The sequence below is a fragment of the Nicotiana sylvestris genome, chromosome 9 (genome assembly GCF_000393655.2).
Source record: "Nicotiana sylvestris chromosome 9, ASM39365v2, whole genome shotgun sequence".
Taxonomy (NCBI): domain Eukaryota; kingdom Viridiplantae; phylum Streptophyta; class Magnoliopsida; order Solanales; family Solanaceae; genus Nicotiana; species Nicotiana sylvestris.
Genome location: NC_091065.1, coordinates 23,896,607 through 23,920,002, shown reverse-complemented (window position 1 = coordinate 23,920,002; position 23,396 = coordinate 23,896,607). Strand labels below are relative to the sequence as shown.

The 23,396-nt window shown below is 39.7% G+C and overlaps 1 protein-coding gene across 1 annotated transcript; it reads left to right on the top strand.

The window, feature by feature from the left end:
- The first annotated feature begins 800 nt into the window (after positions 1-800).
- On the top strand, positions 801-1,334 carry LOC104224380 (uncharacterized). Its single transcript, XM_009776009.1, has one exon. It carries the CDS (start codon positions 801-803, stop codon positions 1,332-1,334), a length of 534 nt encoding a protein of 177 aa, XP_009774311.1.
- The last annotated feature ends 22,062 nt before the right edge of the window (positions 1,335-23,396 follow it).

Below are 23,396 nucleotides of genomic sequence, written 5' to 3'. Positions count from 1 at the left end.
GGAGAAGGTGACAACCAAGGGTTAAGAGAGGATATGAATTATGTCAACAATTTGGAGGGTCAAAGACAAGGAGGACAACAATGGGGGCCAGCACCCAACCAGCAGTACAGATCAAACATGCCACAACCTAGAGGTATGCGACCCCAAGGCCAAATGGTGCCATATTAGAGGCAACAGGACTATCAACAACAACACCAACAACAGTTGACATATCAGCCACCTCATCATCAACATGACAAAAACATGGTAGAAATCAGGGGTATGCTGAAACAACTCATTGGAACAAATGGTAAGATGCAGGAAAAGTTGATAGCGCATGACTCAACAATTAAGGGTATTGAAACTCAATTGGGTCAGTTGTCCATGGCCTTAAATAACTGCTCCCAAGGAACATTGCCAGTCGACACGAACATTAACCCCAAGGAGCAAAACCCGAATCAATTGATGGCAGTAAGTCTTCAGAATGGGAGAGATTTAGACAAGGAGCAAGAAGTTGCTCAATCCAGAAGTGAAACTACACCAGCCACTCCAGTTCCATTAGAGATAGATGAACCAGCAAAACTTACTGAAGTGGTGGTTGAACAAGCTCAGGTTGATAAGGGTAAGGCTAAAGAAAGTGAACAAGTTGCAGAACAATGATACCTCTTGTGCCACAAAATTCCAACAAAGAACAGCCAGCAAGCAGTGGACAAAGAGTGATGCCTACACTATTCCCTCAGAGACTGGCAAAACAAAAGAAATAAGATCAATACAGGAAATTCATGGAGATACTTCATCAGATTTAATTGAATATCCCTCTGATGGATGCTTTGAGGGAAATGCCAGGCTATGCAAAGATGATAAAGGACCTGATGTCACGGAAATTTGACTTTCAGGACCTGTCTATAGTAACTCTGACACAGACATGCAGCGCGATAATGACAAGACCCATAGCTCAAAAGATGTCTGATCTAGGTAACTTCACTATTCCATGTACTATTGGGAGTTATGCTTTTGCAAAAGCATTGTGTGACTTAGGAGCCAGCATAAACTTGATGCCTTTGGTAATATATACAAAACTAGGCATTAGCAGAGCTAGACCAACTTCGATACTATTGCAACTGGTTGACCGCACGGTTAAAAGACCGACGGGGATTCTTGATGATGTGCTGGTACAAGTGGGAAAGTTTGTATTCCCTGCAGACTTTGTTATTCTGGATTGCCAGGAAGATGAGGAGATACCCATCATCCTGAGGAGGCCATTCTTAGCCACTGGGAGAGCATTGATTGATTGTGAAACTAGGGAATTAAAAATGAGGTTGAACGATGAAGAAGTAATATTCAACATTCAATAATCCATGAGGAGACCAAGTGAATATGCAAATTTCTCACTAGTGGAAGTTGTGGATGTGATCCTATATGAAGATGATGAAAACCTAAATGCTAAAGATACATTGGGAGCTTGCTTGACAAATTTAGAGGAAATGGATGGTGAAGGGTTGGCAAAGTGGTTCATGGCACTCGAAGGCCAAGGATTCTGGAAGAGGGAACCTCAGTTCGAGCCCCTTGATTTGGAAGAGAGAGCTACACCACCTGCAAAACCATCAATAGAGGAACCACCCCAACTGGAGCTGAAACCGCTTCCATCCCACCTCAGATATGCTTTCTTGGGTCACAATTCTACTTTGCCTGTTATTATATCATCTGGTTTGCTAGCTGTGCCGGTAGAACAATTACTGCAGGTGTTGCAGGAATGCAAAACTGCCATTGGTTGTACCATGGTAGACATAAAGGGTATCAGCATGGCCTTCTGCATGCACAAGATTCGTCTGGAAGAAGGGCACAAACCTTCCAGGAAACATCAATGAAGGTTGAACCCGAATATGAAAGAGGTAGTGAAAAAGGAGGTAATCAAGTGGCTGGATGCGGACATCATCTTTTCCATCTCTGACAGCAATTATATAAGCCCCGTCTAGTGTGTATCGAAAAAGGGTAGAATGACAATTGTACAAAATGAGAAGAACGATTTGATCTCAACTCGTACAGTCACAGGGTGGCGGATTTGCATGGATTATAGGAAATTAAACGCATCCACCCTAAAGGACCATTTCCCCTTGCCCTTCATTGACCAGATGTTGGACAAGTTAGCTGGGCGATCCTATTTTTGTTTCTTGGACGGATACTCGGGGTACAATTAGATCTCAATAGCCTGGAAGATAGAGAGAAAACGTCCTTCATATATCCGTATGGCATCTTTGCCTTTAGGAGGATGCCCTTTGGACTTTGCAATGCACCGGCCACATTCCAGCTGTGTATGTTAGCCATTTTCACCGACATGGTCGAATACATAATGGAGGTGTTTATGGATGATTTCTCCGTGGTGGGGAATTCATTCGAAGATTGTCTTCACAACCTTAAAAGAGTACTCAAACGATGTGTGGAGACAAATTTGGTGCTGAACTGGGAGAAGTGCCATTTTATGGTACATGAAGGCATAATGTTGGGGCATAGAGTGTCCAAAAAGGGGATTGAAGTAGACCATGCAAAAGTTGATGTGATTGAGAAGCTCCCAGTAGACACTTCAGTGAAAGCAGTGAGAAGTTTCCTTGGGCACGCCGGATTCTACATGCGGTTCATCAAGGATTTTTCAAAAAGTGCTAACCCCTTATGTAGGCTACTTGAAAAAGACCAACACTTTATGTATTCTGATGATTGCAGGTTAGCATTTGAGGAGCTGAAGAAGAGCTTGATGACTACACCCATCATTGTTGCACCCAACTGGGAGCAACCATTCGAGCTGCTGATGTGCGACGCCAATGATTACGCTATAGGAGTGGTTTTGGGGTAGCGCAAGGAGAAAATTATGCACCCAATTTACTATGCAAGTCGGACGCTAGTGGTGCACAACTGAACTGCACGGTCACTGAAAAGGAAATGCTCATTGTAGTGTTTGCCTTCGACAAATTCAGGTCATACCTGATTGGCTCGAAAGTTATCGTTTATACTGACTATGCAGCCATTAGGTACTTGATAGCAAAGAAGGAGTCAAAGCCCCGCTTGATTCGCTGGGTTCTGTTGCTACAGGAATTTGACCCGGACATTCATGACCTAAAGGGGATAGACAACCAAGTAGCAGACCACCTCTCGAGGTTAGAAGGGGCAGAAAAGAGAACGGAGGTTGAAGATATCATTGAACCATTCCCGGATGAGCAATTACTTGCTGTGACAATGGAAGAGGAACCATGGTATACTGATATTTCTAATTACTTAGCTTGTGGTATTATACCTCATGATCTCTCCTCAATTTAAAAGAAATTTTTTTACTGATTGTCGGGCGATTATTGGGATGAACCTCTATTGTTCAAAATATGTGTTGATAACATGATCCGTATCCCCGAGCAAGATCAACCCTCTATTTTGCAGGCTTGCCATGCTTTGCCATATGGTGGATACTTTAGAGGAATTCAGACAGCAGCAAAGGTGCTGGAATCAGGCCTGTATTGGCCTACATTGTTCAAGGATTACCATGCTTGGGTCAAAAGCTGTGATGAATGTCAAAGGATGGGCAACCTATCTCGTCGTCATGAGATGCCAATGACCACAATCCAAGAGGTGGAAGTGTTTGACATGTGGGGGATCGTCTTCATGGGGCCTTTTGTCAGCTTATACGCTAACAAGTATATACTGGTTGCCGTTGACTATGTCTCCGAGTGGGTCGAAGAAGTTGCTCTCCCAACCAATAATGCAAAAGGGGTGACCAGTTTTCTAAAGAAAAACATCTTCACACATTTTGGCACCCCCGAGCATAATCAGTGATGGTGGCTCTTATTTTTGCAATAGAGTGTTTGCACGCCTATTGGAGAAGTATGGAGTCCACCACAAGGTAGCCTCACTATACCACCCACAAACAAGCGGGCGGGGTGGAAGTATCCAATAGGGAAATCAAAAGTTTCCTCTCAAAAACAGTGAATGCAACAAGAACTAATTGGGCAAAGAAGTTGGATGATACATTGTGGGCATACCGCACAGCTTTCAAAACTCCAATTGGTATGTCACCATACAAGTTGGTATTTGGAAAGGCATGCCACCTTCTGGTTGAGCTCGAACACAAACCACTGTGGGCATTGCGGCAGCTGAACTTAAACATAGAGACAGCGGGCACCAACAAAGTTAATTGGTTGCATGAGCTTGAGGAATTCCAGTTCCAGGCATTCGAGAGTGCTAAACTATATAAAGAAAGGATAAAACTAATGCATGACAAGCACATCTTGAATCAGAACTTCAAACCCGGAGAATTAGTGCTGCTATATAACTCAAGATTGAGGTTGTTCCAGGGTAAGTTGAAGTACCGATGGTCAGGACCATTCAGAGTGGTGCAAATGTTCCCAAGTAGAGCTGTGGAGATCGAATCTGAAGATGGGACGGACACATTTACAGTGAATGGGCAGAAGTTGAAACATTACCTTGGAATGACTGAAGAAAAAGGGGACAGCATGGTGATAACATTGGAGGAGCCCCAATATACAAATGAGGAGTGATAACATGAGCCTGTGTCGTGCCGCGACATTAAATCAAGCGCTTCATGGGAGGCAACCCATTGATTTGTTGTATTTGTCATGCCACAACATTAACTAAGGCGCTGGTTGGGAGGCAACCCAATGCGTAATGACTTTAGTATAGTTAGAATTTGTTATTTTTGATTTTAGCAAGTACTAACCAGTGCAGGTGAGCTTGGGCGAGTGATAAGTCCATCAGACGTTGAAGGAATAGGTAAAAAAAATTGAAAAATCTCGAGGCCCAGTAGCGCGGACGCGCATGAAACGCGCTCAGATCGCGCATATTGCAATGTATTCTGCCTCAGATTTTCGCCCAGGAGCACGGCCGCACTATAGACCGTGCATATGGCAAAGTATTCTGTTTCATTAGCGTGGCTGCGCTCGGACCGCGCTAGTACCGTTCCGCCTACCACTTGAGTTTAAGAGAATTTTTTTTATTTTACTTTTTTTTATTAATTGTTAAGTCTTAATTGTAATATACTAACTTATTCCCCCCCAAAACCTGATCTCTCTCTCCCTCTTCTATTCTATTCACGCCCAAACCTAAACCCTCACTCACAAATCAAAACACTCACCTCCCCTCTTCTCCCCCAAGAACCCCAACCCTAATACTCCCAAATTCATGATCCCAACACACCCAAGGCACCATAATTTCTCCTCTAACTATCACCTCACATCTACTAACCGCAATCCCATCAGGTAAGGTTTTGTTTTTGGGAATATTTGTGTTCTTGGTGATGTAGTAGCTTCTCTTTCTTTTCTTTAGTAGATTTTTATTTTTATTTTTGTAGTGTGCTCTTGTATGCTAGTGGGTTTGTTGAGGTTGTTGTAAAAGTATCTCTTACCATATGTGGGTGACATTGGGGCAATTGTAGTGGTTTTTGGCTTATAAATTTGTTGATTAGGGACTCAGGTGAATGGTGCATACAAAGTGTTTGTTAAAATGCCTCAGTGAGTTGTTAATGTTAATTGTGAGCAATTGGGCAGATGAAGTCTGAGTAACCGCCTTTGGTTCACATCTCTTGTGTTTCGCTGATGATGTTCTTGATTTCAGGTACTATGGAACCTTTCAGGAAATACCGAACCACCGGTGCTTCATCCAGTAGCCAAGATGGACCCTCCATAGCGCGCGCTTCAGCTCCTGCTCGTCCTTATGATAGTAACAGGTTCATTTCCGCTGCAGCTCGGGACCGTTTTGCTGATAAGGCACCCAAGAAACCAATACCAGAGAGGGGCATGGATATAGGATCGCTCCAATATGGCTGCCCCAACTTGTACAATGAGCTGGTTAGGCGTGGGCTAGAAATTTTCTTTGAAGAACCAAATGATGGGAATTTGATGGTTGTACGGGAATTCTATGCAAACGTCAAAGAACATGTGAATGGTGTAGTCACAGTGCGCAAGAAGGCTGTGGATGCCTCTATTGACGCTATTCGGAGAATATACCAGTTGTCTGCACCTGTGGTAGAGATGGAAGACTACTATGCAGCCTATGGTAGAAAATATACCCAGTGGCAGGTATTCTTTGAAACCATATGTATACCTGGCAAAGAAATTGTGTGGATGAAATATCGGCGCAAGTTCCATTCAGCGGCACTCATCTTTAAAGGGAAATGCTGGTTGTATGTCATCAACAACCGACTGCTCTCGTCCTCCAACACCATGGAAGTGAATGCCCCACGAGCTGCATTGATTTGGTGTTTTATGAATGGTCACAATTTTTACGTGGCCAAGCTTATTCACGAGGAGATGTTTACTCATTGTCCGGTGAAGAGGTATGGGTTCTTTTTCCCTTCCCTAGTCACTAGGCTTTGCTGGACAGCTCGGGTGCCAGAAAACTTGAGTGTTGATGGAAAAGTGCCGAGAGAGGCAAAATTTTGAGCGGATAAGGTAACTATTGGGAAGGAGCCGGTGGCACCTAGTGGTGATGATAGTGATGACTCAGATGCACCTGAGGAGGGAGAGGATGAGCAGGAGGAAGCGAAAGCCTATTTTCCCACTCATGCGACGTTTGCGGAAGCTGCATGACCATCTGGGGTTGGTCGGGTTACCCAGTTAGCAGCCTTAGAGCAGGAGATGGCAGGGATGCGTACCACTGTCATAGACTTGGGGTCGCGAGTTGATGCTTTGGCTACTCAAAATGCTATGTCAGAGAAAAAGATCATGGGCTGGCTTTGGGTGCTAGGAAGAGCGTGTCACCTCGATCTTGGCACCGTCTCCGATCAGGACTAAACACCAGGGAAGTCCCCTTACCTTACTCTGCTCTAATTTCTTTGACATAGGGACATGCCAAATCTTTAAGTGTGGGGCAGGGGATGATTGTTGTTGTTTTACAATTGTATAGACTTGTTTGGTATTTTTGGTTGTTGTTAATTAACTTTGACTTGGCCCGAAGACGGACACCTCTCGACGGGTCTCTTGAGGGACTTAAGTCGAACAAAAAAAAATAATAATAAAAAAAGATTTTCTCCTGTTAGGTAGTGTATCAACTCCCTCTTGGTTTTTCTTTAAACCACGGTTCTTTTCCAAGGGTTTCCATTTGAACCAGGTGTAGTTAGTTTTCTTTTTTTTTTAGTTTAGGAATTTTTGGGCGAAGAAGAATAGAGATTGTTTTAATGTGACACTTAGGCTCATTAGTTGACTCTAGCAATAAAGCCTTAAAATGTGCGTTCTTGAGTTGGCTTAAGCACCTTGAGCAGAGTGTCTGATGGTCCTAACTGAATTGAGTCATGTGTCATGTGTGAGTGAGGCTTTGTGTATTCTATGCTAACACTCAATGCCAAGAACTTGCCATGTGTGTGTACGAAGCGAAATGGTAGTCTTAATTGGTCTGGAAAGTGATACAGGCGTTTCCTTGTTGAACCTATCTATATATGTTTTCACCCACCTGATTGTGTATATCCTAGTTAACCCCTTTGAGCCTGTAATCATGTTTCTTTGGTAACCACATTACAAGCCTTACCCAAGTTGTGAATTGTCTATCTTTTTGAACCCTACGACCTCTTAGAAGCACTTGAATTGTAATGAATATGGAAAAGTTAAAGTGTGGGGTGGTTGGTTGGGCTTTTGATCGGAGCTAATAAAATAAGGAGAAAGGTGCACTGTGTTGCAAAGAAAATAAGAGCCACTTGAATTGAATATATATATATATATATATATTCCATGATAAGTGGTGACTCTTGATGTAAGTGTGCTTAAAGAAGTAGGGGGTTTAACTCAATGATGTAAAGGTGGAATGAAGGTTTGACAAAGGTATGAGCTTAAAAGTGAAAGATGTATTGAAGTGCTTAGGGAGGTGTAGTCACTATACCCATATGTATCCTACATGTCCCGCAGCCAACATTAGAACCAAATAAAGTCCTACTTGATTCTAGATCAAATTAGCTCGATTAGTCGAGTATTACACTACGGGCAAGCCTATGGTGCGTTGTTTGTGGCATAAGAATTTCTTTCTGAGGGTGAATGGAATCTTACGTATTTGAATTCCTCAGTGTGTGAATTACAATGACCATGATGCAAGTCTCTTTTGTAGTGAGTAGGCATATGATTCATGAAAGGAAGGTAAGTCTGGACCTCTGACTAAGAGTATGAAAGCCGGTTGAGGACATTACATGGCTAGAGAGAGAGTCCACTCTTGAGGTTAGGATGTTACGCTATGGTAGTCTATATATGTGAATTATTCTTGGTATAAGGAGTAGGGAAGTGACCCGGTGATGATTAGGCCTATAAAGTGTGGTTGTGTTGCTAGAGGACTAGCAACGGTTTAAGTGTGGGGTGTTGATAGTAGCCTATATTATACGATGTAGATGCTATTTATGCTCGAAGTTAACCATACTTTATTGATGTTTTAAGTGCTAAATGATAACAAAATGCTCTAATTGAGGTTTTTGTGCTTTGCAGAAGAAAGTGTTGATTATGAGGACACTGAAAAGCTTTTGGAGCTAATTTGGAGCAAGGAAAGCCACTCGGAGGTGAATGCGTGTGAAAGAAGAAGGAGAAAAGTAGAAAATAGCTGAACCTCATGAGCGCAGGCTAAGCGCGGGCGCGCTCTAGCCACGCTAGTCCAGGCAGAATAGAACGCAATATGTGCGGCCCAAGTGCGGCCGCATTCATCAATTCGCTGAATCTTATTTCCAGGGGTAATTTTGTAAGTTCGGGGCAACTCTCCTTAACATATAAGAAGCCCAAGTCGCCCAAAGAGAGGGTATCAAGGTTTTTATAGTTTTGTTGAAGGCAAGAAAAGGCAAGGAGGAAAATTCGGCATCGAGTTCTATCTTTCTTCCTATTGTGTTGATCATTGATTATGAATTTTGCTGTTGTGATTATGAAAACAATTATGTGTAGCTAATTATTTAGTCTAGGCTTGATGGAACTAATTGTTAGATGAAGTTTTGACTCAGTTTTGTTATAATCGAGCCAGGTTTATTATATGATTGTTCAACTATATTTTGTATGGTGATTAATTGAATGGGCCCTTGATTAATCGTGTCTAATCGCCTTGTGTTGCTTGAGAAAGAATACTAGATTAGATTGTTGTTGAACAACACCACTTTTGGGTAGTTGAAGAGATTCACTACTTGAATTTAAAAGTGGGGTTAGAAATAATGAAACTTTGGTAAGATAATTCAGAGCTGCATAAATTATCAGCTAGAGTAGTTCGAGAGAATGCTCTAGTAAATTATTGTAGTTGATCAAGAGATAATTGCGGTAATCTATAGCCCATAATCCTCATAGAGTATTACGGCGAGATTATAGCAAAAGAGTTAAGAATTAATCTAGCAATTGGGAAAATCAATCCCCTATATCTTTTTACCATTGAATTATCTTTAATTTGGAATATTATTAGTTTTAATATCATTTTACATTAGTTAAACAAACCCCAATATTTATTGATAAAAATCTTGCATCCGGAAATTGTTTGAGCTTGTACTAGCATCACTAAGAGTTGTAATAGATAGGGTAGTTCCCTGAGGATTCGATTTTGGACTTGTAAACCGGATTATATTTGCAACGGACGCTCTGTCTTTTATCAGGCATAGTTGGGCGTGAATAAATAACCATTTTAAACTTGTCACATCTCTATATAATACTCTATCCGGTCCACAATAAGTGATTTTTTTACTTTGACACATCCCTTAAGAAAATACTAACTCCTAAAAAGGTATTTTGACTAAATTACCCTTAATTAAAATTTATATATTGTTAGCTTGACACATTGGGATATGTAAATAAGGGTAAATTTGAAAAACTAAAGTTAATCCATTCTTGATTATATAGAGCACTTGATTTTACCCAAAAAAGAAGCCAAAATATCACTTATTATGGATCAGAAGGAATAACAATTTCATAATACTAAAGTGATTTTCTCATTTATGTTACAGTAAATCCAGTGTCCTCTGATTTTATTAAACTGCCTTCGGACCCCTCAGTTTAAGGTTGCAATGTCTTCCCACACCAAATAGTTTTCAAGTTTTACAGTTTAATCCAATAAATTGTACTTAATATAATATACTGATGTTCTGAAATTAACAATTGAGTTAATTACAATACTATCTACCTATTTGTTTAAACCAAGATGGTTCAATTAGTTCTAATACTTTCTTAAAGCTTGCATATTTAAAATTTTCAATAAATGTTGTAAAATTTCATATTATAGTCTATTTTTATATTTTTATTTTTTTATACATATATTTTAAAAAAGAAGATAGTAAGATTTAGTACGCATAATAGAAAATACGTTGTGTCTTACGCCTCCACCTTTTAAAATACTAACTATATCTTTGGACCAATGTCAAGTTCGTATGATGTTATTATACTTATGTGGATGTTTGGTTTGGAGTGCCGAGGACTCGAGTGAGTTTCATACGTGTTTTGGAATGATTTTGAACTGAAACAAGTTGCTGGTGTGCTGGTGTATCTGACGCCACAATTGAGAACACCATCATCGAAATTACGGTCTTAGCAGAGGGGTCTCAGATGTTGCATTTGTGATGCCTGGGTCGCAATTGCAAAGTAGTACCTGGGCAGGGTAGGATCGCATTTGCGATAATAATGTCACATTTGCGATGGGGACATGCTTCGCAAATGTGAAGCCAATGACACATTTGTGACTTCCCACTTAGGCTGTCAGTAGATGCACTTGTGAAGGTTCACAATTGTGAACCCAGTGTCGTAATTGCAACATCTGCAACTGAACAAAAGGTTGGAAAGGTGGGATTTCATCTCATTTTCTCTCATTTTAGATCTCTAGACTTGGTAGGGGCGATTTGGAGAGGGAATTTAATCTACAATCATTAGGTAAGTGATTCTAATCAATTTTTAACTATATTTCATGATTATATCTTAGATTTAACATCAAATTTATGAGAAACAAAGAGGAATTATGTGAATTTTTCTCAAAGTTTTGAAAAATAAAAAATTTGGATTCTAAGAGTCTATTTGGACTCGAATTTGAAAATAAAACACATATATGGACTCGTCTTGGACCCAGGTTTTGACCTGGCAAGCTCGGAGGTTGACTTTTGTTGAATTTTAAGGAATTGTATAAAGACCATAGTTTTATCTATCATACTTGATTTCTCTTGCATTGTTTTATGATATTAAGTCATTTTTTGTTAGATTTGAGTCGTGTGGAGGTGAGTTTTAGGGGGAAAACTATTTTGAGGGTTGATTTGGCTTAGTTGAGGTCAATATATTGTCTAACTTTGTGTGGGGGAACCATCCCTTAGGATTTGGGTTGATTATATTATTTGTATTATGTGGAATACATGTACACGTGGTGGCGAGTGTGTACACGGGCTATATGTGATATTTTGACCGGTTTAGACTTTTAATCTTCTTCCATGCATTTAATTGAATCTGTCATAACATGTTAACATTTCTTTGTTAAATTTACTCTCACATGCTTTATTTGATGTTGTTAGTATTGTTCTATCATTTATTGTTATGTTTGCTCTTACATGCTTTAGTTGAAGTTGTTACCGCCCTTGTTGTCTTGTTACCTTTCTTATTGTTGAATTACTCTTACTTGAAGTTGTTATTTCGTGGGAATATCTTCTTGTCGGGTTATTGATGTTGAAGTTGTGAAAGTTATTATGAGGTTAAAGTTGTTGAATGTTGAGATATCTTTCCTTGTTAAGTATTTTGCAATTTATTTTGTTATTATTGAGATTCGTGTATACATTGTGGTTGAACTGTGGGCTATATATTGTAGTAATATTGGTATTATGGTATATAGGCACATGTGGTGCGAGTTATTATTGTGTTGTGATATTGATGTGCATGCGGCGGTATAAGGATAGGGATTGATTTGCATGCGATGACATAAGATGGGATTTATGTGCGTGTTACTAGTAAGGGAATTACTTGAAGCCACACAACGATATAAGGGGGCTAAAGCGCATGTAGCTATTTCGGAAAAAATATTTTCAAAAATATCTAAATATAAGGCTCACGTGGCGATATAAGGAAAGATTGTGATTGAGATTGTAAAATGTGAAAATGAGGCGTGGCACCTCGGCAGTGATTCTTATTGTACTTTCTATGTTAAAAAGTCTTGTTAGTTGAACAGTTCTGGTTGATTCTTCATTTGTCTTACTTGCATTTGTCTGTATTGATTACTTGTTGATCTATTCATGTGTTCACTTTGTTGCCTTTATCGCCTTAAGTTTCCGTTATTAGTTTCCATTAGTACACTACTTTATTGTAATATCCTCGCTTTCCATTATTAGCCTACACTATACTCTGTTTAGTTTTTCTTGTCCTAGTAGGTGTCTTGACCTGGCCTCGTCACTACTCTGCCAAGGTTAGGCTTGATACTTACTAGGTACTATTGTGGTGTACTCATGTTATGCTTCTGCACATTTTTGTGTAGATCCAGATACATCTGCTCGTGTCAGACGCTAATGATCATTCAGTTACTTCCAAAGACTTCAAGGTATACCTGCCTGACACTCGTAGGCCTCAGAGGCACCTTCCGCCATTTTCTTTTTACTATTTATTCTATTATCAGACCGTGTTGTATTAGAGATTTTAGTACATTCCTGTAGAGCTTATGACTCAGTCTCACCGGGTTTTGGGAATATTGTATGTAATTCTGCATTTAAGTTATTATGAGACTTATCAGCTTTATTTCATGTTTTTATTCGGTATTTCTATCATATCCTTATGTATGTTAGATTTTCTTGGTCTTAGAGACTAGGTGCTATCATGACAACTTCCAGTGGAAATTCTGGGGTTATGATAAGTTGATATTAGAGCTCTAGGTTTATTGGTGTTTCGAGTCATAAGCAAGTTTGTAGAGTCTTGCATATCTGTACAGAGGTATTTGTACTTATCTCCATGAGGCTACGAAACTGTTTGGAAATTACACTTCTTTGACTCCTTATCATACAAATTTGTTGACTTCAAAATCTAAGTCTTTGTCTTTCTATTGTCTCACAGATGGTGAGGACACCCGCTGTTGGATCCGATGATCAGACAATCACGCCTCCTACTAGAGTCGCACGATGCTGGGGTCAGGGCAGAGGCTGAGGAGGGGCACGTGCTACAACCTGAGCGCCTGCTCGAGTAGCAACTGAGGAGCCACCAGTAGCTCTGGTTGGGGAACATGCACCCGAGATACCTGTTATTTCCCCTGGACTTCAGGAGACCTTATCACAGTTTTTGAGCATGTTCAACACTCTAGCTTAGGCAAGGTTGATTCCCCTTGCACCAGATACATCTTAGGCTGAGGGAGGAGCTCAGTCTCCCGCAGCTCATACTCAAAGTAGCAGGTCTACATTGATCATGTCCCGGGCGTCATGCCAGCATAACCCATTATTCTGGTTCAGCCTGAGGTATGGCCAGAGGCATCTGAGAAGTAGTAGAGGAGACTTGAGAGGTTCAAGAAGTATGATCCTCCTACTTTTAGCGGCATAGCTAGCAAAGATACGTAGGTTTTTCTAGAGAAGTGCTACTGTATTCTCCGTACCATGGGTATTTGGAGGTGAGCAGAGTTGCTTTTACTATATTGCAGCTGTCAGGAGCAACATATCGGTGGTGGCAGGCTTACAAGGAGGGTAGGTCAGCTGATGCAAACCCGCTCACTTGGATTCAGTTTTCAGAGATGTTTTTGAGAGAGTTTGTTCCATAGACCCTCCGGGACTCATGGCGCAAAAAGTTTTTCGTAGTTACGTCAGGGGATTATGTTAGTGTCAGAGTATGTTATCAGGTTTAGTGAGTTGTCCCATACTCATACACTTGCCATGGTTTCTATAGTCAGAGAGCGAGTCCGCAAATTCATTGAGGCGCTCTTTTATGGTCGTAGACTCAGTATGGCTCGATAGTTGGATATGAATACTCCATTTCAGCAAGTAATAGAGAGCTTTTGGAGGTTGGAGCATACGAGGGACCGAGAGAGAGGACGGGGAGGTCAAGAGGCCTCGAGGTACTGGAGGATTTAGTAGTGGCCACCCTACAGTTTCAGCCTGATATGGTAGGGGATATGTGAGTTGCCCAGTCCATTCAGCACTTCTAGCAGTGCTCCAGCTATTCTAAAGTCTTAGATTGACCATTTTGCTCAGCCACTTTCCAGTACACCTCCTACATAGGGTGCCTTCGGTGGTCAGTCCAGCTGACCAAGCCAGAGTTAGTTTCAGCAGTCACTCCCACCGAGAGCTTGTTTTGAGTGTGGTGATACCAGGCATATGGTGAGGGACCGCCCAGAATTAGGAGGGGTGCACTTCCATAGACTATACATGCTCCACGGATTCCACAGGCCCATAAGGTTCACAGTCCATGATTGTTGGTCCAATTGCCGCTCCACCTGTACCACCAGCTAGGGGTGATGGTAGGTGGGTAGAGTTTGCCATAGAGCGGGAGGCCAGACTCATTATTATGCTTTTTCTGGTAGGACGGATGTTGTTGCATCAAATATTGTCATCATAGGTATTGTTCTGGTCTGTCATAGGGATGCTTCAGTCTTATTTTATCCGGGTTCCACTTATTCATATATGTCATTTTACTTTGCTCCGTATTTGGATATATCTCATAATTCTTTGAGTGCTCATGTATATATGTCCACGCCTGTGGGAGATTGTATTATTGTGGACCATATTTATCAGTCGTGTTTAGTCATTATTGGTGGTTATGAGACCAGAGTTGATCTATTGCTACTTAGTGTGGTAGACTTTGACGTAATCTTGGGCATGGATTGGTTGTCGCCCTATCACGCTATTCTGGATTGGCATGTCAAGACTGTGACATTGGCTATGCCATGTTTACTATTGGAGTGGAGGGGTATATTACATTATATTCCTAGCAGAGTTGTGTCCTTTCTTAAGATACAATAAATGGTTGAGAAGGGGTGTGAAACATATCTAGCCTTTGTGAGAGATGCTAGTGCTGATACTCCGACCGTTGAGTCAGTTTCGGTAATGAGAGATTTCCCAGATGTGTTTCCAGCAGACCTTCTGGTTATGTCACCTGATTGAGATATCGATTTTAGAATTCACCTAATGTCGGGAACTCAGGCCATGTATATTCCACCATACCTATGGCACTGGTGGAGTTGAAGGAGTTAAAGGAACAACTGCAGGAGTTGCTCGATAAGGGTTTCATCCAGCCTAGTGTTTCACCTTGGGGTGCTCCAGTTCTATTTGTGAAGAAGAAGGATGGTACTATGAGGATGTGTATTGATTATAGACAGGTGAACAAGGTTACAATGAAGAACATGTACTCATTACCACGCATTGATGACTTGTTTGACCAGCTTCAGGGTGCCAAAGTATTCTCGAAGATTAATTTGTGATCAGGGTAACATTAGCTGAAGATTTGGGATTCAGATATCCCGAAGACTGCTTTCAGGATTTGGTATGGTCACTATGAGTTTCTAGTGATGTTATTTGGGCTTGCCAATGCCCATGCAATATTTATGCACCTGATGAGCAGTGTATTCCAGCCATATCTTGATTCTTTCATCATTGTGTTTATTGATGACATCTTGGTATATTCTCGCAGCTGGAGGATCATGAGTAGCATTTGAGGATCATGCTCCAGACCTTGAGGGATAAGAAGTTGTATGCAAAATTTTCCAAGTATGAATTCTAGCTGGATTTGGTGGCGTTTTGGGTCATGTGGTGTCTAGTGAGGGGATCAAGGTAGATCTGAAGAAGATAGAGGCAGTTCAGAGTTGGCTTAGACCGTCTTTAGCTATTGAGATTTGGAGTTTCCTTGGTTTGGCCGGATGTTATCGCTTCGTAGAGGGTTTCTCATCTATTGCTGCACATTTGACTAGATTGACCCAGAAGGGTGCTCCTTTTAGATGGTCCGACGAGTGTGAGGCGAGCTTTCAAAAGCTCAAAACCGCATTGACTACACCCTCATTGGTGTTGCCTACGAGTTCAGAGTCTTACACTATGTATTGTGTTGCGGTGCATATTAGGCTTGGCACAGTGTTGATGCAAGACGACAGGGCGATTGCCTACGCATATCAACAATTGAAAGTTCATGAGAAGAATTACATAGTTCATGACTTGGAATTGTCAGCTATTGTTCATGCATTAAAGATTTGGAGGCACTATCTGTAAGGTGTTCCATGTGAGGTCTATACCGACCATCGAAGTCTCCAGTATCTATTCAAGTAGGACCTTAATTTGCAACAACGGAGATGATTAGAGTTATGATATCACTATTCTGTATCATCCCAGGAAGACCAATGCGGTGGACGATGCCTTGAGTAGAAAGGCAGAGAGTATGGGCAGTTTGACATACTTACCTGTAGCAGAGAGGCCACTAGCCATGGATGTTCAGGATTTAGCCAATCTGTTTGTGAGGCTGGATGTTTCGGATCCTAGTTGAGTTCTTGCTTGCTTAGTTTCTCGGTCTTCTTTGTATGAGCGCATCAGAGAGTGTCAGTATGACGACCCCATTTGCTTGTCCTTAAGGACACACTGCAATATAGCAATGCCAAATAGGTTTCTATCAGAGATGATGAGTTGTTGCAGATACAGGGCCAGATATGTGTGCCCAATGTGGATGGGTTGCATATGTTGATCTTTGAGGAGGCCCACAGTCTGCGGTACTCCATTCATCCGGGTGCCGCTAAGATGTATTAGGATTTGAGACAATACTATTATTGGAGAGGGATGAAGAAAGATACAATGGAGTACGTGGCTCGGTGCTTGAACTGTATACAGGTGAAGTATGAGCATGAGAGGTTGGGCAGTTTGCTTTAGAGACTTGAGATTCCCGGGTGGAAATGGTAGCGTATTACCATTAATTTTATTGTTGGGCTCCCACGAACTTTGAAGAAATTCGATGCAATGTGGGTTATTGTAGATAGGCTGACCAAGTTGGCACATTTCATTCCGGTGGTGACTGCTTATTCTTCAAAGCAGCTGGCTCAGATCTATATCTATGAGATTGTTCGTCTCCATGGTGTGATGGTTCCCATTATCTCCAATCGAGGCACGCAGTTCACATCTCATTTCTAAAGAGTCGTTACAGCGTGAGTTAGGCATACAGGTTGAGTTAAGTACATCATTTCACCCCAGACGGAGATATAGTCTGAGCGTACCATTCAGATCTTGGAGGATTTACTACGCACATGTGTTATGGATTTAAGGGGTTCATGGGATCAGTTCCTACTGCTTGCAGACTTTACCTACAACAACAGCTACCAATCGAGTATCTAGATGGCTCCTTATAAGGCCTTATACGGGAGGCGGTGTCGTTCTCCAGTTGGTTGGTTTAAGTCGGGAGAGGCCAGGTTGTTGGGTACTGATTTGGTTCAGGATACCTTGGAGAAAGTCAAGTTGATTCGAGATTGGCTTCGTACAAGACATTCTAGATGGAAGAGTTACACTGATCGGAGGGCTCATGATGCAATATCTATGGTAGGAGAGAGGGTTTTGCTACAAGTTTCACCCATGAAAGGTGTTTTGAGGTTCGGGAAGAAGGGAAAGTTGAGCCCTAGGTATATTGGTCCTTTTGAGATCCTTGAGAGAGTTGGTGAGGTGGCCTACAAACTTGCATTTCCACCCATCTTATCGGCAGTTCACCTAGTGTTCCATGTCTCCATGATCCAGAAGTATTATGGTGATCCATCACAGGTTTTAGATTTTAGCTCAGTCCAATTGGACAAGGATTTGACTTATGTTGAGGAGCCGGTGGCTATTTGGGACAAATAGGTCCGAAAGTTGAGGTCAAAGAATATGTCTTCAGTGAAGGTTTAATGGAGGGGTCATCCGGTCGAGAAGGCGACCTAGGGGATCGAGCACGAAATGTGGAGTCGTTATCCTCACCTTTTCATCACTTCAGGTATGTCTCTATGCACGTTCGAGGATGAACACTTGTTTAAGAAAGGGAGAATGTAATGACCTGACCAGTCGTTTTGTGTATTTGAGCCTCGTTTCCCCATTTGATGCTTCACACATGTGTATTTGTGGTTTTATGACTTTCAGGGTTAGTTAGTTTCATTATGGGAAGGTTTTGGGATGATTTGGACCCTTTGGTTCTTGGCTTGAAAGCCTAAGTTAGAAAGAAAAGTTTGACTTTGTGAAAATGACCCTGTAACGGTTTTTGAATGGCTCCATGGGTTTATATCTTGATTTTGGACTTGGGCGTATGCCCGGAATTGAATTCGTAGGTCCGTAGGTTGATTTGTATTTTTTTGACGAAAGTTGGCAATTTGAGGTTTAGAAGTTTTTCCAAGTTTGACCGTAGGTTAATTGTTTTGGCTATCGAGTTCGGAATTTGGTTTTGAAACTTGTAATAGGTCTGTTTTTAATTTGGGACTTGTCTGCAAAATTTGGTGTCATTTGGAGTTGGTTTGATATGATTTAGACTCTTGGTTGCAATTCTAGAGGTTCTTGAGTTTTCATTTGAAATTCTTGTCTTTTAATGTCCGATTCGTAGTTCTATATATTATTGTTGTGTTTCAATCATGAAAGCGAGTTCGTATGATGTTATTATACTTATGTGGATGTTTGGTTCGGAGCCCCGAGGGCTCAGGTGAGTTTCATATGTGTTTCGGAATGGTTTTGAACTGAAACAAATTGCTGGTGTGCTGGTGTATTTGATATCGCAATTTCGAACACCATCATTGAAATTACGGCATTAGGATGGGGGTCTTAGGTGTCACATTTGTGATGCCTGGGTCGCAATTGTGAAGTAGTACCTAGGCGGGGTAGGATCGCATTTGTGATAATAATGTCACATTTGCGATAGGGATAGGCTTCACAAATGCGAAGACAATGTCGCATTTGCGACTTCCCACTTAGCCTGTTAGTAGATGCAATTGTGATTATATCTTAGATTTAATATCAAATTTATGAAAATCAAAAAGGAATTTTGGGGATTTTTGTCAAATTTGAAAAATGAAATTTTGGGTTCTGAGAGTTGATTTGTCTCGGATTTGAAAACAAAATATATATATGGACTCGTGGGGTTATGGATTGTCGGTATCTACCCTTTGATCCAGTTTTTGGCCTGGCGGGCCCGGAAGTTGACTTTTGGGGAATTGTGTAAAGATCATAGATTTATTTATCGTAATTCATTTCCTTGCATTGTTTGATGATATTAAGTTATTTTTTGTTAGATTTGAGCCATGTGGAGGTAAATTTTAGGGGAAAAACTATTTTCGAAGGTTGATTTGGCCTAGTTGAGGTAAGTATCTTCTCTAATTTTGTGTGAGAGAATTACCCCTTAGGATTTGGGTTCATTATGTTATTTGTATTATGTGGAAGACGAGTACACAAGGTGATGAGTGTGTACACTGGCTATATGTGTTATTTTGACTAGTTAGACTTTTAGATTTCTTCCATGCATTTAATTGAATCTGTCATAATATGTTATATCTTTCATTATTAAATTTATTCTCACATGCTCTATTTGATGATGTTAGCATTTGTTCTATCTTTTATTGTTATGTGTGATCTTACATGCTTTAATTGAAGTTGTTACCTCCCTTGTTGTCTTGTTACCTCTCTTATTTTTGAATTACCCTTATTGAAAGTTGAAATTGTGAAAGCTATTATCACATTGAGGTTAAAGTTGTTAAACATTGAGATATCTTTTCTTGTTGAGTATTTCCCAAGTTATTTTTTTTATTATTGAGATTCATGTACACATTATGGTTGAGCCGTGGGCTATATATTGTGGTAACATTGGTATTGTTGATTTTGGCAAGTTGTGGCTTATGTGCACATATGGTGCGAGTTGTTATTGTGTTATGATATTGATGCGCATGAGGCGGTATGGGATAGAGGTTGATGTTCATGCGGCAACATAAGGTGAGATTTATGTGCGTGTTGCTTGTAAGAAAATTACTTGAAGCCACACGGCAATATAAGAGGGATAAAGTGCGTGTAGCTATTTCGGAAAAAGTGTTTTCAAAAAATTCTAAATGTAAGACTCACGCGGCAATATAAGGAAAGATTGTGAAATGTGAATATGAGGCGTGTCACCTCGGTTGTGATTCTTGTTGTGCTTTTTATGTTAAAAAGGTTGTTGGTTGAACAGCTCTTGTTGATTCTTTATTTGTCTTACTTGCATTTGCATGTAATGGTTACTTGTTGATCTATTCATGTGTTCACTTTGTTGCCTTTGCCGCCATAAGTTTCCGTTGTTAGTTTCCATTAGTACACTGCTTTATTGTCATTCAAATCCTCACTTTTCATTATTAGACTACATTATATTCTGTTTAGTTTTTCTTATTCTAGTAGGTGTCTTGACCTGACCTCGTCACTACTCTACTGAGGTTAGGCTTGATACTTACTGGGTATTATTGTGGTGTGCTCATGCTACGTTTCTGCACATTTTTATGCAGATCCAGGTATATCTACTCGTGCCAGACACTAGTGATCATTCAATTACTTCTGGAGACTTCAAGGTATACCTGCCTGATGCTCGCATGCCTCGGAGGCACCTTCCGTCGTTTCCTTATTACTATTTATTCTATTATCAAACGGTGTTGTATTAGAGATTTTAGTACATTCATGTAGAGCTTATGACTTAGTCTCACTGGGTTTTGGGAATATTGTATTGTGATTCTTCATTTAAGTTATTATGAGACTTATCAACTTTATTTCATGTTTTTAGTTGTTATTTATGTCATATACCCGTGTATGTTAGGTTTACCTTGTCTTAGAGACTAGGTGCCATCATGACTACCTCCAGTGGAAATTCTGGGGTCGTGACAAATAATACTTCAAATTAACTTGCAAGTTCTAATTAATTTTTTAATTGTTAAACTTGCAAATTAAAAGTTTTCAGCAATTATAAAAAATAAAAAAGAGTACATCACATGCTTTGCATCATTTTTGTAAGTCCTTCCATGACAACATAAGGTTCTTGGTTCCCGGGTCTTTGCATCAATCTCTAAAGCACACTAGAACTTCCAAAGCGTTGCTACCCAATAAGTGACGAGTATCTCCTAGCTACTGCTTTGCTTGGCTAAATGAACTCTCTGATGCAACTATTGAAATCGACACATTTAGCACATCTCAAGCCATGGCTGAAAGAGCAAAAAATTGGTTTGAGATGGTTCTCCACCAAGCCAGCGGTAGAAATTCCTTTGTGCGTGGCTCTATTGCCTTTTACAAGTATAATTGGAGTCATAAATATTTCTGCTATTGGGTTGTTGATGCTCTCCTAGTGTAGACCAAATTAAATAATCTTCAACACCATCATTATCCTTCATAGAACCTAATGTGGATGTAGAAACTTAACTTGAAGGAATATTTGCATTTGCATCTACAGCAAAAGAAGCATCAACAAAGTTAGCATAATAATTATATGAAGCTTATAAATGTTTGTGTAGATCAGAAATGCAAGTTTCAATATCAAGGGGTTCAGTTGGTCCAATATCCATATAAGCATATAAAGCAATGATTAATTAGCGACAAGTAGTCATCTTGATAGAATGATTTAAACTAGCACCAATTAGGTAAATAGGGAAATAGGATAGAAATATTTCTTAAATTTATCTAATATAGATTCAACAGAACTATATCCTTTTTTCTTCTTGAAATTTTGGAGTAAAAGAGAAATTTCAGCTATATGTACTAAACCATTTGCAATAGCAGGATAATAAGCTCCAGAAAACTCAAATGTAGCTACATAAAATTGTTATAAATTTTTTACAACATCTTCAATGACATTCCAAGTACTAGCTATTAACAAACGGTTAGTATCTGTATAATGAAAATTAGCAACTTCAGTTATAGGAATTCTATATTTATAACATCATCTTTAGAATAAATAAGTATAATTCCACCTAGTAACTATTTCTACAGGCATTAGTCTTGGTCTTAGTCCCTAATATTCACATTTATCCTTAAATGCATTTAATCTAGCACTTCTATTATTTTCTTGAATTACACCAATAACTCTTCTAAATAAAGTAATTTTATTTTTAAATAATTCAAGGTCACTCTTAACAATTAAATTACAAATATGACATATATATATACCTAACATGAAATATTTCAGGAAGTGGTGGGTGTAGATGCAATTTTAATAGTAAAATAACAACATTGTTGTTAAAAGCATTATCAAATGACATACATAAAACTTTTTCTTCAAGATTGTAAAATATAGCAACATCATGGATAGTATTACTTATAAATACACCAGTATGACTTTGATCTTCATTATATTTAAAAGCAATAATACGTACAAAAATTATCATCTATCCAATGACATGTAACAGTCAAATAATCATTTTCATTAACAGCACGACCAATATCAGAAGTAACAGAAACTCTACAAGGAAGACTAGAGAATAAATAACGGATATATGTCTGATATTGTCCAAAAATCCAAAAGATATCAGCCCTACAAGCACTTCTAAGAATACCTTTAAATAAAGGGTTATAAATTCTTTGAATATAAGTAACAAGATATGGTAAAGCAGCAAAGCTAAATGGTAAATAACCTAAAATAATTATTTTAGCTAATTCTTCCTGATCTTTCAATATATCGTATTTACCCAATAAATCGTTAGTACCTGGGTTAAGTTTTGTAATAATTCTAAATAATAAAATAAAAATAAATACCAAAGAAGAGAAAGATATGGAACTAGTGTACCGGAAGTCCGAATGCCACACTAAATTTGATATCACACTTCAATTGATATTTGATAATACCACACTTCACTTAATAATTGTAATTTTATAGTGGCTACCGTAAATAATTGATAAAACTTTAAATAATAATTAATTAAGAACTTGAGCAATAAGCAATTCAATAATCAAGAGGGAATTGAGAAAAAATTAGAATAGAAGAAGAGAGAAAGTTGTGAGAAGAAATAAAGAAGGGGGGGAGCTATTTATCGTTTTAAAAGTCTAAAAATATAATTTATCAATTATTAGGGGTGTGAAACTATTTTGGTCAGGGGTAGGCTGAAATGGCTAAAAATTCAATAAATGGTTGTTGCCAAAGGTCATAATTTTTTTTTTAAAAAAATTGCAACAGTAATAGGGCTGGAACCCGGTTAAAATTCGTGAATAGGTTACCAAGCAAGACGGGTTCCGATGCACTGGTACCAATAAAACCCGACCCCGTCCGGAACAGCCCCTACCCTAACCAACCTTCCCCATCTATTATCGGAACGGGCAAACACGGTGTAATGACCCAGGCCGGTTGTTTTGAGCTTTTGCATTTTGTTCACCTATTTGAAGTCTTGAGTAGCATCGTATGATGTATTATGACTTGTGTGAATCGTCGATTTTGGTTTTCAGGTTATTAGAAATTGATTTGGAAGAATGATTCTCAACTAGGAAGCTTTAAGTTGGAAGAGTTAACTAAGTTTGACTTTTTAGTACTTGACCTCAGATCGGAGTTTTGATGGTTCAGTTAGGTTCGAATGATGATTTGGAC